The sequence below is a fragment of the Pezoporus occidentalis genome, unplaced genomic scaffold (assembly GCF_034315485.1).
Source record: "Pezoporus occidentalis ecotype Australia unplaced genomic scaffold, CSIRO_AGI_Poc_V1 ctg19, whole genome shotgun sequence".
Classification (NCBI taxonomy): Eukaryota; Metazoa; Chordata; class Aves; order Psittaciformes; family Psittacidae; genus Pezoporus; species Pezoporus occidentalis.
Genome location: NW_026913748.1, coordinates 12,959,049 through 12,976,863, shown reverse-complemented (window position 1 = coordinate 12,976,863; position 17,815 = coordinate 12,959,049). Strand labels below are relative to the sequence as shown.

General features: G+C 39.9%; 1 protein-coding gene across 1 annotated transcript in view; it reads right to left on the bottom strand.

The window, feature by feature from the left end:
* Positions 1-17,815, bottom strand: part of ST8SIA1 (ST8 alpha-N-acetyl-neuraminide alpha-2,8-sialyltransferase 1) — a 121,113-nt gene that overhangs the window by 78,338 nt on the left and 24,960 nt on the right. Inside the window, exon 2 of the mRNA XM_062616855.1 lies at positions 12,603-12,747. Within this exon, the coding sequence (XP_062472839.1) occupies positions 12,603-12,747 (145 nt within the window). The remainder of the gene's footprint in view (positions 1-12,602; positions 12,748-17,815) is intronic.

Below are 17,815 nucleotides of genomic sequence, written 5' to 3'. Positions count from 1 at the left end.
AACCCTATTAAGCTGGCAAGGCTAGTTAGGAGCAAGGCAACAACCTATAATCTCATATGCTTTTCTGTAGTTGAATGCACTCTGAAGGAATGACAGGAATAAAAACTTGCTTTTGTCAGTGGAAAGATAAATCTTGGAGATACGAAAGAAGGGGGCAGCTCTGTTGAATAAAAAGGTGCCAGTTTTACAAGCTCACATTTCTGTAAATATGTGTGAGTTAAATGACTTGATAGAGCTACACTCATGGACAGCCTATTATACTAAATCCCCTTCACTCCAGCTCCCTTCAGCACTTCAGTGGAACCACCAAACCTGAGTCAGTAACACCCATCATTCAGGACCCCTGACAGGTCAAGCTGGGCTTGCAAGTTACCTTACCCTATACAAATGTTGCCCTCAACTAAAGGTGGCAAAGAGAATAAAGTGCAAAGTTCTATAAAGTACAGACTCAGCAGTACTCACAAGTAGGCAACCGAAAAGAGGAAGGACAATAGGGATGTCCTTATTAACATGCATTTTACAAAGTAAATCAGTGTGAAAGTTAAGTTTACACAGTCAACAAAAGTAATACTAGATGGAGGTAACTGGCGTACCAAACTTCAGAGTACTTGGAAAAATTAAAAGAAGGGGCGAAAGCTTATATGTATTAAAAAAAAATAAAATCAGTCATTATCTCTTGCATACCTTATTACTGTGGATGAGGAGTTCTACAGCTACCTTCTTTGCAGGGTAAAAATGCTAGCAATGAAACTAACAGGAAGAATATAGTTTACATGGGAGTAGAACCGCACCAAACACTTTCTAACTTTGCCATTACATTTTTCATCTCCAATAAAAGAAGACCCTTTAAAATCACAAAAAGCAAGTTTCTAAACTTGACTGGAAAAGTTATTTGTTTTGTAGGCTTCACACAACAGCAGGTTTCAGAAAAGTATTCAGCCTTACAAGAGCCTAATAGGACTAGATAAAAAGAAACCACCATTGTTAATTGTCACTACACAGGTTTTCTCTACAACTTCCTCATCTCTCAAACAGTCTATTCTCAAATATCTATCTCAAGTAACCAGATACCCAATTTGAAAGTCCCAAAACACAGGGGCTATCTAGGCATCCTGATGCCAATTTGTGGTAAATTTGTACCTGAGGAGAATAGTACCTGATCCTCTCTCAAGAAAAGCTGCAGAAATTAAGATTCCTACTACTGCACCATGAAATGAAGACACCAGTGATCTTGTTTCTTTCACTGTGTCTCATGCCAAGGATCTCTGTACCACTCAAAAACTAAATGAAAAATAAAGCCAACAAAATTATGGATGACTCCACTTTAATACGATGATGAGCTTAAATGAGCTAGTCCTGCTTTTCAAAGGCCTTGTTTGATACCTTAAGCTAAAGAAGAGTTCCTGGCTTTTCATATATTGCCCAGGATATCACAAGGGTTCTCTAGATCTCTTCCAACTTTTTGTCTCTGAAGCAAAGGAATAGTGGTTCAGTATCTCTATCTGGTTTTGTAGTATTTCTTCCCTACACACTCCCCATGCAGAAACCCTCATTTTAATTGTCTCCAGAGATTTCTATGCATAGATTTATCTGTGCAGTAACACAGTAACATTGAATTTGACTGACTGTAAAGTGCTTGAAGGAATTGTCACAAAGAGCATCGTAATCATACCAAGGAGTCCTCATTTCTTCTTCTGGCACAATAATGGACCACAGGATAGGTCTGTGTAGCCTTTGCATTTATTGTCTCCTTTCACCTAAACTGTCTCCTATTAAGCCTAGGCCCATCACTTACCTTTGCAGTATTGCTCCTGAATAACAAGCTACTCTACGCATTCATCAAACCCTGCTGCAAGAGAAAGGAAGTGAGACAAGCCAGTGGGTTTTAGATTGAGGAAAAGGCTGGAGGTGGTCCAGATGGAGGAATATCTATTAATGAATTAGCTTACAAATAGGTTAGCCAGCCTAAAAACCAGAATATGCTACACATTTTCATTCTACATTTGTGTCGTGCTCACAACCTCATTAAAATCAACAGAGAGAAAGCATTGCATGATAGTATTTCATGCCCTGCAGACAGGCCTAATTCAGCTTGGCTCTATACACTGAGAAATAAAGACATACAATAGCAACTCTATGCAATCTTCACTGTGACTCCTGGAGAGGGGACTCACTGCTGGCAACTGTCCCTCTGTCTCTCTCCAGCTATGTAAAGTACTTTCAGTCTACTGAGGCAGACAGTTGGGAGAAATTAGCTGAAGCAGACTACAGCACTCAGAGACCTCACCCCAGAAAGGAGAAGATCCCTGAGCTCTGTCTCTGGTCAGTCCTCATTACCAGAGAAAGGAGATGAGCATGTATGCTGGGACACTAAGTTTACCTCATTAGTAACGACATCCAGTCACTACTGGATCCTGGCTACAAGAATGATCAGCAACACTAAATACAAGGTTGGTCAAGCAGAAAGGTGCCATTAAGCTCTGCATTTCAGAGGGTATGCATCGATGGTTTGTATCATCTCCAAAGAGAAAGTCTGAGGATATATTTCTGAGGGCACCACATGGTTAATTGTCACATATCTTCCTTGCAGACTATTAGAAAAACAAAAACATTCAGAGGTTTAGAAATGTTATCTGATTAAAAGAGTTGTGGCTGTTTAGCCTAGAGAAAAAAATACAGTGGGGAGACTTGATAGCAGTCATATGTGGAAAAGATAAAAAAAAAAAAACTCTTGAATTATAGCCAAGAGGGAATTTGAAGTTAGACGTCCTACACATAAGGATAGCAAAGTACTAGAATAGACTGTCTAGTGAGCTGTAGGACTTCTATTACTGAAAGCTGTAAAAAATGATTAAATATGTTGGATACATCCCAGGTAGAGCTGTCTGCCATGGGGCAAAGGCAAGAGGGCAGCGGCCTCCGAGTATCCCCTCCAGACAATGACTTTGCCCAGGTTTCACTGATCTCATCAGAATGAGCTGACAGTGCCCCGCCCCTGTATTTTGGTGCAGCACTTCATAGTGGATCCCCGTATGAAGGTGCAAGGCTTTTCCCCTTAAAAGCCTGGGTTTGTAAAAGAAAAATCAGAAATAGTGTTGTACTTCTGAATTATGTGGTGTGATTGAATACATTTCTTTGTGAGAAGGGAACTGTGAAAACAGGTGATGATTTTGATTCAGTGTTGTTCAATTGAGTGGCTACAACTGAAACCCTTGTTCTCTTGTAGCTGGTGGTTCTTACCCAAGTGCAGCAAGCAGAGGATGGAGCTAACAAGAGTATTTCAAATCACCGCACGTAGCTCTCAAGCATCCCCCAGCATACATTTGCAGCTAGCTTTGACATGTTGCAACTTTTGTTGCAACTAGCTGCAACAAAATCAGTGAGATGATATAGTAAAGGTAAGTGAGGAGGGAATCTCTGAGGAAGCTGCCTACCCATGCATACCACCAAAGGTTGAAGTGATGTTAGTACCACTATCTCCTTCGCTACACTGACTTCTTTCCTTTGGTCCCTGCAGGAAAGCCTCATTACCGTGGGACTTAATAGGTTGCAAACACTTTGGTCACACCCTATAAAGCCATAAGTAAGGAGATGTTATACACATGACAAATTGGTCATTAGTTAGTACATTTATCCCTCTAGCTCTCTAGATAGACCCATCAGCACCAGACAGCAACACACTTGCATTTCAATGCAATACACCTGTGCTAAAGTTGTTCTGTGAATCTAGACCTTGTCTTAAAACAAAATCCGAAGCACATACTTTTGAAGCACAGGATGTGAGGAATTACACTCTTCATTCATTCACACTTAGCCATAGGCTTTATGCTAGGAAGACTAGTTAGGGCAGCAGCAGGTGGACAAGGTGCTATGTTAATATTAAGATATTTGACTTCCAGGAGCTGTTTCACATCAGGCTGTTGAGAGCACAACCATTACCTCTTCACACAACGACAGATAATTTACTCGTACAGAAAACTTCTCTGTCCCCTTCCTGATAAAGGCATATTCTCTAGGTAAAAGGAAAAGCCAGCCCCTACCATCATATATAGTTTTTGTTCTTCGCCTATCATGCAATTCCAGCACCAGAGAATGAAGGCAACTGAATGCATATGCATGACTTGGGAGTTCCTAGAAACATTTCAGGTCTCACAGAACTAGTATTTAGGATACAATTCAGGTCATTTCCTCCTGATATAATGACCACCCAATGTCTTTCATCTGAACCTTCTGAAATTGGTGACCATTAGTCCAGTACACTTTACACTGAGAAAAACACTAATCCTGATCACAGATTGTATAACTGACTTTCAGCTTATAGATCCAGGGCTTACCTAGGAATTTATGCAGTATCATGCTAGCAATAACGTACTCTACACGAAATTATTCTGAAAATGTCTGCAACAGCCTTTCTGGTATTCCTGGACTGGATGAAGGCCAGTGAATTTAAGCCATGGTCTTGGGCTTACGTATTCCTCCTTCAAATCATCTGCAAAGCCAGGTATGCATATATGTAAGTTGTTCTTCTCTACAACATACCTAGACTAGCACTGCCAACTGTCACCAGCCCCAAATGCCCATCATTCACAGAAGTGTCTATAAGTATCTTTAAAAGGTAAATTTAAAAAGTAGAAGATACCATAACCACAACAGAAAGAACTACTCCTTTCTGCATTTGGGATTCACCGTTACATTACACAAGACTCTTACATGTCATATCCTGACTCATTTCATCTGGAGACACCAGTGCTTTCGCTTGTCTTGCTTTTGCCTGCTACTGCAGACTACCATTTTAGCCACCACACACAAAACACTCGTCTCAGATTAGTAGTTACTGGCCAGCAGAAAATCTGCAGCACAGATTTGTCAAATTTGTCCTCAAAGACTTTGAAAAAGCATAGGCTTTGATGATCAAGAAGGAAAAAACATTCCGGATTCTTGATCTGAGGAACAGCAAGTTAGATGCTACTTCACCTACACGTCCAGCCTCACAGGATTTATCTGGTGCATCTTGATATAAGAGAACCATACTACTGTGTTATTTTCTCAGTGTCCAAAACGCGATTCGAAAGCCAATGGCTGCCTCATGGGAGCCATTCAGCTGTTCTAGAAAAGAACCACAGCCCTTCCCCTCCATACCATATCAGGCTATAAGGACTCTAAATCAACCGTGCCTGGCTACATAAGTTAACTCTTGAACTGTAATACAGCAGACTTCTCATTAAATGTAAAGCTGGGCATAGACTCCCCCTTAAGCAAGAAGGCATAAAAGATCTCTTGAAAGTCACTATATAATCCTCCTACAAGATTTGTAACCCTAATACCTCTTCTTAATAGCTTCTGCAGTGGTATAACCTTCCCTGACTTTCTTTGGAGCTGCAGACTGTGCTAAGCCACGCTTCTACATGTATTTAGGAATACCTGGGACAAGGGGGAGGACTACATCTTTGCTGCAGGTGAAATACTTTCTGAACATAATCTGTTATCCTACCACACTCCAGTAAAATTGACACGAGCCACATCAAGAAACCAAACAAATGTAAGTAGTATTTCATCAATTCCTAGTCATTGTTCCACCAGGTTACAAGGGCTAGGAGTGAAACGAACCAAACCTAAGCCTCAAATAAGCCAACACCAGTATTAAGCCTACTTTAGAAGTATATCACAAAAAAAACTAACTACTGAATACAGCAGTATAATGTAATCTGTTCACTGAATATATAGTCACATATACAGCAAAAACTCAACTTGAACAAGATTACTTTTAATAATAAAATTAATAAATAATAAGAAAGGCTAATAGTTGTAAACTAAGATATAAATGACAAAAGTTTACTCAAGATTTAGACACTAACTTCCAAAGAAGCAAAGGTCTCATTGCACCTGTAGGTGGAAGTCTTGGTATATAAACGAGATCACTGCCAGAAAAAAACCTTGATGGAGAAAGAACCTCCTTTTAGCATCTTACCAGCTATATAAAGCTAACAATAAAACTAACAAAAAAACCCTAATTGTGTTGCCTTTGGGCAGAATAGAACCCACTCTTAATTCTATTTTTATACCCTCAGCCAGGCAGTTTATATGCCCTGTAGTTACTTGTAGCCATCAGAAGTTTGCTGTTCCTGTAGTTTCCCATCTGTGACCACTTCCTTTAATTATTCTTCTGCTTACAACACGTCTTGCTTCTAAAGCAGCAATTTTATGTCACAGTGAAGCAGATGAACATTGACTAAAAAGCCCATAAAATTCCCAGGGCAGTAGCATAGCCTCTTTGGCCATCTTTGACCACACTGCCCACTTCCTCTTCAGGTTCAGCTTTTATGCTCTGTACTTTACAATCCCACAGCATAAAATTTGTAGTTGTGACTTCTAGGTACCATCAAAAACATTATTTGAGGTAAAGAATTTCAGCTGCCCTATGGCCTATTCACACGCAGCAGCTGCTTTACGCACAGGCTTGCATTTTACCAGTCAGTAACGGTACAATCCTGGGTACCAACAGAAATGGATAAATACACTCTTTGAAGAGCTTTCCAAATATAAAAATCATGCCAAGTTGCAACAGTCTCATGGCTGCATTATCCTCTTGAAATCCCACAGGGTTTTATACTTCTTTTAGTACTGTTCAGTATGCAGAGCAACACAGGAGCTAGACCATATTTGTTGTTCCACACCCTCTTATCCCCAAAACCCTAAACAAAGATGGAATTGATCTGTGGGTTTTTTTTGAAGGCCCAAGGGCATAAATGTCTATCTGACAAAGGCACTGGTGCTTGGAGCAGCTCTTGTGTTACACAGGAAAGAGAGTGATTGGTGTTCAGTCACTTCAGATTTGAAATAGAAAGGTTGAGTTCAGGCAGCCATTCCTCCTTCCCAGCCTGAAGGCCAAACTGACACTTTGCAGCCAGATCTAGTCCTTCCCTTCATCTCTGTTACATTTGGAAAGGTCAACATCTATTTATGTATTTGCACTGACTGAGATAAAGCCTACTTGGCATGTCCGTTATTGCAGATAAACTCCAGAAAATCAGGCTCACCATAGACAGCCTGGCTAAGCAGCTTGGTTGCAGACATTTTAGCAACCTCAGAGAGACAAAAATCACATGTTCAATGATCAATAGGGACAGTAAGCCACTCTTTGATCAGCTTTAACTCAATTCAAACAGAGCATGTTGCCCATCCTCTACTTCGAACTATACGCATGGCATCTCAGCTTTTAATATAAATTTGATTTTCACCATCAGGAATGTTTTCCTCTTGCCTATATGGAGTAGCTTCAGATAGACTGTGGCTTTGGCTTAACTGACCAGATAGAACAAATGATGCCCTATTCCAGCTTTGTTTAATTAGTGAGCATGGAATCAAAGTGAGGGTAAGGGTAAACTTAACTAAATATTGAGACAGATTCTTTATCTCAATCACCCTGATGCCAATGGCAAGAGCACACAGCATTTGCTCTAAGAAAGTTAACACTGTAGTCTTAACAGGGTTCACATTCCTTACACAGCTGCAGCTTTACATTCCACCCTACATCAGTCACTCTTCCACCTATCCCTTCCCAGTACTTGCTGCTCCTAGACCTCATTTCTATGTGAATCAAACAGTCATTTTCTTCCTCAGGAAGAGTATGTTTTTCCTGGGGAAAAGGGAAAAAGCCTGCAGATGCTACACTGAACTCCCTTTCCAAACCTGAATTATTTCCCTGAAATAATACAAATTCTTCTACTAACTGTGGGCTATAGATGCAAGACTAGGGAATTTGCTTTGACACAGCACAAATACCAGCATCAGAGGAGGACATGATAAAATCTCTGGCCAAAGGAGGAATACTATGAGCAACCAAGAAAAATTAAACAAGTTCCCAGAATCTAACAGGTACCCTGAATAAAAAACATGAAATCATTCACTGTTACTCAATACAACATTCTCCCTGGTACCCAGAGAATGTCTTCATCTTACAGTTAAAGTTGGAGAGATGAACTTTTTCCCTGCTTTCATATAAGAACAAGAATTGAAACTCTAATTAATAACTTGAAAAATATTGCCTTCTTCCTGGTTACAAGGTATCCATAAACAGCTGCCAGCTTTCCCAGATTTATCTGTGGCTTGAAGCTATTTCCATTGGATTTCTCAAACACTACTTGAGATGACTACTCATGAGAAGCTCATTGCAAGTAGCCATTCTTCTACCTGACAGCATTTTGCAAGTGAAACATTAGAAGGGACTTGAGCAGCTGGAGAGCCACATTTTAATAATTTCAGATAATTTACTGGTACCAAATTTGCCCAACTCCTCCTGGTGAAATATAATAAAACCAGAAATTTTTCAATTACTTATTTTGTCGAATTAAAAAGTTGAAGCTTAACATTGGAAATGTCTTTTGAAATGTATTCACTCTTCTATCCTCCAAAATAATACTTTACATGGCAGAGTGAAAAGTTCCATTTGATTTTACTATTTCTTTAACCTTTTGGGGAAGGGAAAGGAGGCCTCAGGAATTCACCTCAGTTCTTCCTTGTTATAAGCTTTTGCCAACAAGCAACAGAAATCAATTATTTGCATAAACAGCCAAATCCTGGGGTGAGGTGGTTCTTTTTTCTTTTTTTTTTTTTTCTTCCTTTAATGTTAAGAATAGTCTGAAGCTTGCTTTTGAGCCTCTGAGGAAGAAAAAGACAGGAAAGAGCACAAAATTGTTCTAGAAAATGTTTGAAACTGGGGCTTGGTTTTTTGCCCTAACTCAAAAGCTGATGAGTGCTAGTTCACATTTCTCTCACGTGGTCTTGAGTTACATCCCTGCTATTCCTGTGGTTACATCATGTTTACCCATAGCATCTAAAAATTACTGTAGGAATATATAGAAGACTGGTTTCTTCCATTCTAGTCAGGATGGTCTAGTCATTTTCCATCTAAAAGATGGAAAATGCTAATCATGCCTCAATACAGTGCAACAGGACCAGAGCTGCACGGCTAAACCCACCTCCAAGCTGAAGAGGGAGGAAGGTGTAAATCTCTGTCCTGTCAGGGACGGGACTCCTGAACATTCACCAACACACTGATCCATTTTCTGTATAACAGTTGGACTACAAGGGAAAGGAAATAAATACATTTGTAAGTTACCCATGGCCTTTAGTGGTCAACCTAAGATATGGCAGCCTGGCTATTCAGAGGTTTATCCGACCATGCTGCTGAACTCAACTGTAGTAGGTTCACCTGCATCTCTGTCAGTGTCCCCAGACACCTATCAAAATTACTGGTTAGTATTGAAATTTCATGTCTACATGAAATGCTTTAGAAAAGTGGTAGGTACACAGTAGGAATAATATCTCAGTATTAAACTACACCTACAGTTACATGCAGACTCTATACTTTTTGTCTCCTAAGAGTGTAATGCTGTAGATCACATCAAGTAATAAAACAAAGCTGCTGTCAAGAAATGTCTGACTTTAATTAAAATTCAGTTCCATTATCCGACAGCTCCAGGCAATGACACTGTAGGGAGATGATGCGGGCAGGATGCCCACCCTCACTGCACGCTAGGCCATTTTCTGTGATGACCCATGTCCTGCACCAGACTTCTCCTGACCATTGGGTACTGACACTGAGCCACTAGCAGTTTCTCTCCAGGACGGGAAAGATAGTGCAGTCTGCGTAATATTTAATTTCTGTCTCAAAAAAAAAAAAAAACCATTCTAGAAATCAGGGAGGAAATGACACAGAGAGGGGGAGAGTAAGAGGACCTACTTGGAGCTTTGAGCAACCTGGTCTAATGGAAGATGCCCCTGGACATGGCAGAGGGGTTGGAACTAGATGCGTTCTAAGGTCTTTTCCAGCCATGCTGTGATTCCAGTAGCTGTAATTGTTCGTTCATAAAAAACTCTGCAACTTCAAATTTTGTTCTCAAAAACTGAAATGAAACACTGGATTACTGTTTCCATAATAAAGTTCTTTTCTTCTGCAAATTTATCCCTTGGCCAACCAAAAACTTAAAAAATAAAAGGAGGAGGAACATAATCAAGCAAAGTCTGAGGGGGGAAAAAAAAAAAGGTAGCAATGGAGCTGATAAAAAAAAACATCCACACGGATGAAATATTACATTCAAAAAATGGTAAAATTAAATGCTATAACACTACCAAAACCTTTTAACCTTTTCACTTCAAAGAAAAACTGAAAAAAAAATGAGCTGATACTAAATTTATATTTTGACGAAATAGCATTTTTATAGAAAAAGCACTCCATCAGAAAATGTTGAACCAGCTGCAAGAGCTTTATCTACAGATTACTGAGAAGAAAAAATATTCTATTTTGCACTGTTCAGATTCAAAAATAAGTGACATTTTACATATTAATTTCTGGCATACTTACATTACTTCTGTATAAGTCTCTCTTCATGCACAGCCAGCTTACTCTCTGCCATAAAATATAGCCACTTTGCTATATAGTTCAGTTACTTTATCCTGTAAGTTAATAAATGGCTCAGGACTGAGAAATCTTCTGCAAGCACAAAATGGCTTAAGTCCAGCAGATTGATGTGGATGGAACCGTTTTTATTTATTCCGGAGGAAATATTTTCGCGATTATATCAACATAGCTGCAGCCCTTTACATTCCTGTTACTTCCCCTGAGCATTTCAGGGTATTACCCATATTTTATGAGTGGTTTTAAGCTTCTGGATACTTTTGAAAGGAATATTCATCTTCACAAAAGTCACTTTCTGGTTGCTAGCAAGCTAATAGACACCATTCTTCAAAGTAGAAGACTGAAAAATTTAGGTGAGTATTTTTCTTGAAACAAAGAGAGAGGTAGAAAAATACTTCATTTAAGAATTTACTGCAAATAAATCTTCCTGAGGTTTTAAGCCAAAAAAGTTTAATCTGAGAAAGGTCTACAAAATTCCTCTGGGCCAAATACATAGGAATAACACATCAAGTTAGGAGCAGTGGTACTTGCAAGAAAAGAGGGTATAGTAGCAAGTAGCATTTGTGAGAAATTAACTGCCTGTCAATTCATTAAAGGAATAGTGTTTCTGGCACCAGTCCTAGAGCTCCTTTCTAGCATTGTTCTAAGCTTGGAACATTATGAAAATTCACCTTTTCCACCACCATCCCTACAACTGCACCTACCCATCCTCTGCAGCCTGCTTGGCAAGCCTAAGGGACACTGAAGTCCCAAATCCTTACCTCATGTTGTCTCTCAGCAGTTTGCCTTCCCAGGGCTTCCCAGATCCTCACTCTCAATCCAATCAACTGATAAACTTTGAGGGTAGGGCTTGGGAGCCTGGGAACCACTGGAGTTCCAAAGAATATGATTCCCATCTAACCTCTCTGAAGAAGCCCATCCAGTACTTTGCTCTTCCCTGTGAGAGGAAGGAGGACACCAATGTGGCAAAGAAAGCCAAATCTGAAATCCCAAATCCAACACAAAATAGTGACCTCACTGTGCCATCCCACATGGGGCTTTTCTGAAATGTTGGAAAGGATGTACACATTTTGAGCAGTCACTGCCAATATCTTTGTTTAGTGCAAAGTTCACAGCTCTGCCAAAGATTTCAGTTTTCTCCAGTAAACAGTGCAATATTGTATCAACAAATCCTACTAATCATCATAAAAAGGATTTACAGCTGCCTCTCTGTGACACACCACAAACTTTCTACCAGTCTCAAAGGCAGGGAACGAAATTAACTCCAGCAGGGCAGCCCCCTTCCAGCTGTACAGCAGGCAAAAACACTCGCCATGCACGTTTCAGCATCTACTTGTTTGCTGAGCTTGCAGACACACAGCAGCTGGGGAGCAGCTTGGAGGAGGTAGAGGTCCATTAACCAGTTCATTGCAACAGGCAGAGCCAAGTGACAAGACAGCAGGCTGGCAGCCTAAACAAGAAACAGCTCTAAAACCCCTCTTCCTGATGACGTTTTAACAGAAAGCAGCTGCTCCCATGTCTTCTTCCTCACTCTGCATTTTCCTCTCATTCTATCTCCACTAAAACAAACATTTGAAGTCGTTACTCTGCTGGCCTTTTTTTTAATTACCTTTTGGATGTTTTATTTGCAGGATGAGTTTAACAAGTAAGAACTCTGCTACATGTTTATCTGAAACAACAACAAATGAGAAAAGCCCAGTGTGAATGACTCAACACTAACTGGGAGGCTTAATAAATACCTATGCTTTTAATTTGATAAATTAGAATAAACATAAATTAATACGTTCAAGATGTTTGTCTTTCTATAAATGTGTAGCCACATAAAATATCTCCCCTTCCACGAGCAAAACTGAATATAATAAACTCCCAGGGAGCATGATCACTGGCTGAAATGTAGAAATCACCTTCCTAAAATAGCCACAGCTTAGCATTTTAAACATCAAGACGGGTGGCCCAATCTCACCCCTTGTGTATATCTGCACACTTGAAAAGTGGTCAGGGAAGTACTAACATGCTTACAAACATTTTATGATTTTCGCAACAAAGAAGTAAGAAAGCAGAAGAGGTTGTTTTGTATTGAGACATGAAGATAGAATTTCTTGATGAACATTTAGCCTACTCACCTGTACCATGTTACTATTTAGTATATTATTACTTAAAGTGAGAAGAAGAAAAGGTTACTAACCTGTGGGAAGAGGGAGTAAGTCACATTGTCGATAGTCACGGAATATAAAAATTCCCCGTCAAACCAGAGGTTCTTTCCCATTGGGGAGTTCAGCTTTGTCATAGCAAAGAGTTGTGCAGGGTCACAGCATTCTTCCAGCAGTTTCCTAGTGAAGGCAACCAAAAGAGAAAGGACTGTATTAATTAGAGCCTTGGCACACCTTCTCTAATGACCACCCATCACACCTGAGATCCTGCTGCTCTCAGATGGTCCAAAGCAAGCCATTCATCTTCCCAGCCAATGGATGCACCATGAGTGACTCTATTTTACTTACAGAAGGGCCAGAAAGCCTGATTTTTATCTCAGAAACCCTTAGAAACAGACAGTGAAAAAGTTAAACCTCCATTGACTTTTGAGTGGCATAGGAACAGAATGAAGATTCAGCAAAGGAAAATTCCTCCTTTACAACCTGTTCTAAGGAATAAAGTACTGATCACCAACACATACAGAAATCAGAGAACTCTATCGAAAATCAAGCTTGAGCTGTATGAAAATTCAGTACCAAACCTTAATCATGAAAAGCAGGCCTCCTAAAACCCCACAATTACCTAACTTCTGCATGGAAAATTTTGGCATCTCTTTCCAGTTACTAAATATCCTTATGCTACATTTACAGCAGTATTAGAGCCTGCCTTCTAACTGAAGTACGACTTGAGTCATCCCAGTATGACAGATATATATATATATAGTTAATATTATACTTCTCGTTTCCTCAATTAAATGGCATATCCTCTTACACATTCGTTTCCCCAAAATACTTATTACTCAGCTCACCTAGAAATTTGAGAGCTGGTAAGGTTGTTGAAAGTTGTATTAAGCAAAAATTCTGTATCACAGCAAACTCAGCATCTAACATCCTAAAATACAGAATGACAAAAAGCACTAGACATCTACTGGACAGGAACATCCTATCTTTCCGAACCCCATATAGAAGTAGCTCTCTAAAGAAAAAGCGACACTCACATGAGCTTTTATACATAGCAGACGTATGTAAAATATATGTTGCAGAATGATGTCATTACAGCATAATAATATATACATTTTTCATTTATTTTAACGAGAAGCCTAAAGAGACTGATGCCATTTCTAGCAGCTGCGTAAGAGTTGCAAATGGAAGGCAGAAAAACATCAGTTATTAGTAACTACTAAAATGCTCAATATAGCTGTTCTCTGTGAAAGAGGAGATCTTATTTAAACCCATGAAATCATTCACAGAAGTGCATACATTTTTTAGCTTTGTTTAAAAGTTTTCACTGTAATCTTAGCAGAAGAGGAAACAACTCAGAGGAAAAAACAAACTAGGGTTGTCAGTGCTATTTGTTAGCTTTCCTCACTGGGGAAGCTCAGTGATTTGCCATGGTTCAGCTCCAGGCAGCTGCCCCCACCAATACCATAAGCCCCTGGGACACTTCCTTACATAGAGGAAGGCTCTCAAGGAACGGCAAGGATGCAAGCATGGGGAAATGGGATGGAGGGAAGGAGGTCCACTCCTCTCCTGAAACAAGTACCTGAGAGAAGCTTTTGCATATGACATGCAGGTAGATTAAACTGTTAAAAGGAAGTAAATTACACGAGATAACTGGGGACCATATTGTGTTGTAAGCCAAGAGTCATATTCCATGAAGAGCCGTGAGGTGAGCTCTCATCCTGTAACAGACTGAGCAACCCCTCTGTCCCCACAGACAGTCTAAGAGGTGAGTGATTTTTGTGAAGACTTTTATATATCAGAAGCTTATGACAGACAGCTTCATGACTCAAAATGTCAATATTTTGTTCATTTGACCCTGCCGCACTGCACTGCAGAGCGTGATGCTCCATCACATATCCAGACTTTACATTGTGAGGGTTCAGGGCTTGTAACTGCAGAGCATGCTGCTACTCAGACAGCAAAGAGGATATGAGGGTCTCTCTTCACAAGGAGCTACATGGAGAAGACAAGGGGCAATGGGTACATGTTGCACTGGGAGAGGTTTCATCCTGATATAAAAAAAAAAGAAATTACAGTGAGAACAATCATTCCCTGAAACAAGTTCCCCAGGCATGTGGTGGAGTCCCCATCAGTGGAGGTTTTTGAGATGCAACTGGACAAGGCGATAGATAATTGTATCTAGGCTCCATTTCCCACAGAAGGTTGGACCATGTAATCTTTCAAGGGCCCTTCCCATTTTGATGGTTCTGCGATTCTGGAACCGTTTTTCCCTTATACTGCATGTTGCAGAGCTGGTTTGCCTCCCTCTGAGCACAAAAATATGTTAGCCAGAGCAGCAATTTCCATTCCTAGAAACACCAATGGGTCTACCTATATCGCCCACGGAAAGGCTTCACATCATCCTCCTGCTGATACCCAAATAAAGCCTTCATCATAGAACTGTGAAAACCAAACTAGAGGAAACTTGAAATCTCTTGCCAAATAACCTTTGCAAAACAGCTTAAGATAGGCATGGAATATTGTTCTAAATAAAAGATTTGAGAGTGGAGATTTTTCTGGCTGTCCACAAGCTCCAGTTCACAGCCTTTGGAAGATTATTTCAACTCTGTCAAGTGGAAAGAAAATTTTTGTCAGTCTTTCTCCTCCTTTTCTTTCTATCCCCACAGCAACATTTTCAAGAAAGCATAAAGTAATCCAAGATCAGCTGGAGCCTCAATTCTTCATATAGTTGTTATACAACTGTATAACAAAATTTCCAAGTGAAATCCTGCAACTCATACCTTCTCTGGAAGTCTGGTCTGAGCAAGAAGCACAAAAATAACACATAACTGAGTGGAAAAGCATGTAGGGAATGGCTTAAATTAATGAATCCTCCTTAGCCAGCATAAACTAATGAGCTAAGGAGCAGCCCTCTGTACAATTAGAGTAGATATATATATACCTACTCTTTCCCTTCTCCAAAAATGCATTCTTCTGGCTCCCGTTCATCAATAAACTTGTTATGAAAAGCAGTAGGTGCCTCCTGGAAGGTCCACTAGTTCAAGTATGCATCTGTATGTATTAGCACAAAAATATTGTGCACTCACTTGTGCTTTCTGTCAGAAAAGAAAAATTATTAAAAGTCTCACATTATTCAGTCTCTCTTTCTGATCCAAATACCAACATCATAAAGTGGGAAAAGCTCCATGGGAAAACGTACATTAAACAGCAGAATGAATTTGAAGGCGAACCTAAAGCTGAATACTTTGCAGGATCAGGAAGTCTGAACTGATTTTGCCGAGCTTGAGTAAAATATACAGCTGAAATGTTATGATAGAATTTGCAAAACTGTAGCAGCTTTTAGCAAAGGGCTCCAATTCACTACAAGCATTCCCTCACTCAAGGACATGATATGCATTTGACTCAAAGCTATCTCCAGTTCAGCAGAGACCTGCGTATGAGAGGAGTTAGCAACATGAACGTCGGCATTGAGAACACACTGGGGGCTCTCAAATCTGAGAGCACTTAAAGGGTAAATCCCTACTTGTAAGAGAAGCAGGTGTAAAGTTACTTTGAGAATCCCACTTCAGATCTCTAAGATTTCAGCAGGAACTGGGCACCAAGCAGATCGTTAACTACAAGGCAGCACTAGCACTGAAGTGGCTCTGCACAGCAACTGAAGCAGCAACCTATGCACAAAACAGGAGCTGGGCAGCAGTTTTGAGATGTTAGCCGTATCCCCCGTGGCACGCATCACTGAGGTTATCTCAGCAGACATTGCACACTGAAAGAAGGAGAGTGAAATAGTTGGTGCCAAGTATCCTAGATCCGTATTACCTCATTTTCATGGGATTTACTGCTGACTAACTCTGGTCTGATTTCACAAAAACCCTGTGAGTGGCTGTAGCACACAGAGTGCATTACTGAAGTGCAGTAACTAGGGATAATTAGGAGATTTGCCTCAGAAGACCACTTCTGACCAAAAGGGTGATACAGATGCACCCTCCTCCATCTGAAAACAGAGAGAAAGCCAGACCTCCTTGCAAAGCCTAAACCTAAATTCATACTTAAAGTCAGTGAAAGAGCTTGCATAAAAACCCCAAACTACTTAACCTTAATCTTAAATTAATAAAGTTTTCAGATACAAAATGACCTCTCTGTTATTATTCATACGTCCCAAGTCCAGGGCCAAGGCACACTTAATTGATTTGACTATTAAGCCCTCTTTCACTGCCAATAATTCCCAGGAAGGAGTCATCCATCTACAAGTGCAACCTGCACACTGGTTTGCTAAATGGGTCTATTGAAAAATGGGAAGCTTAGCAGGAAACCCAGGCTGCTCTGTCTCCTGGGCCTGTCCCCTGGATCAGTTGCTGTCCTGCTCCTTTTCTCATCTGAAAAATTTATCAGTAATATTTTAATGTTGTCTTGCAGATAGATCACTGATTAAAAGAAATGCAGAGGATCAAGAATTAATACTAGTTTAAGCTCTATCTAAAATTAAGACCTTTGCCAAAACCAGCATCGAAATGAAGACATTGCTCTGCTCAAGTTCATTTCTAAAAACCCCCAGTTAGCTAAGCTTGAAGAATAGGTCTAAATACGATGAAAAAGAAATATGAAAAAGAAGGGACACTGCAGAGCAGGACAGAGAATCTGATCTAGTTCCCAGTCGACCTTTCTGCAAGATCATAAGATTTTATGAAGACTAAAGTCATGACAGTTTTTCTCCTTACATTTATTATGTTGCTGTTTCTGGTTATTAAACTTTCAGCATGTTTCAATGCCTCCTGCAGCAATTCCTGGTGTCTGGACTTTACAAGGAACATGTGATATTTACCCTATCTTCCTCAAAAGAGGAAAGAAATCAGGACAATAAAAGGTCATAGGCAGAAGCAAATCATGTACTGAACTGCCTGGTGCTGCAACATCCATGAACGGAAACAGATTGCAGAGACCATAGATACTTCTCAGAGTAAGGGCAATTCATGAAAACCACCCTCCTTGGCTTAGCAGCACAGCTGTATGTGACTTTTTGAAGTACGAAATTTTAACTGTAAACTGCTGGATGATTTGCTATAAATTGCCAAATAGTTTGTGGTGGAAATTCTGAAATCAAGCACTCTCATCTTTTCTGCATCATTGGTATCTTTTCTTTAGAACCTTCTTCCAGGTCTTTTTGAAGTGCCCAAAAGGGAAATGAAGTATTTTACTTAACTGGAGAACACTGTATCTTTGGATTTTCACTATTTATTTTAAAATCACT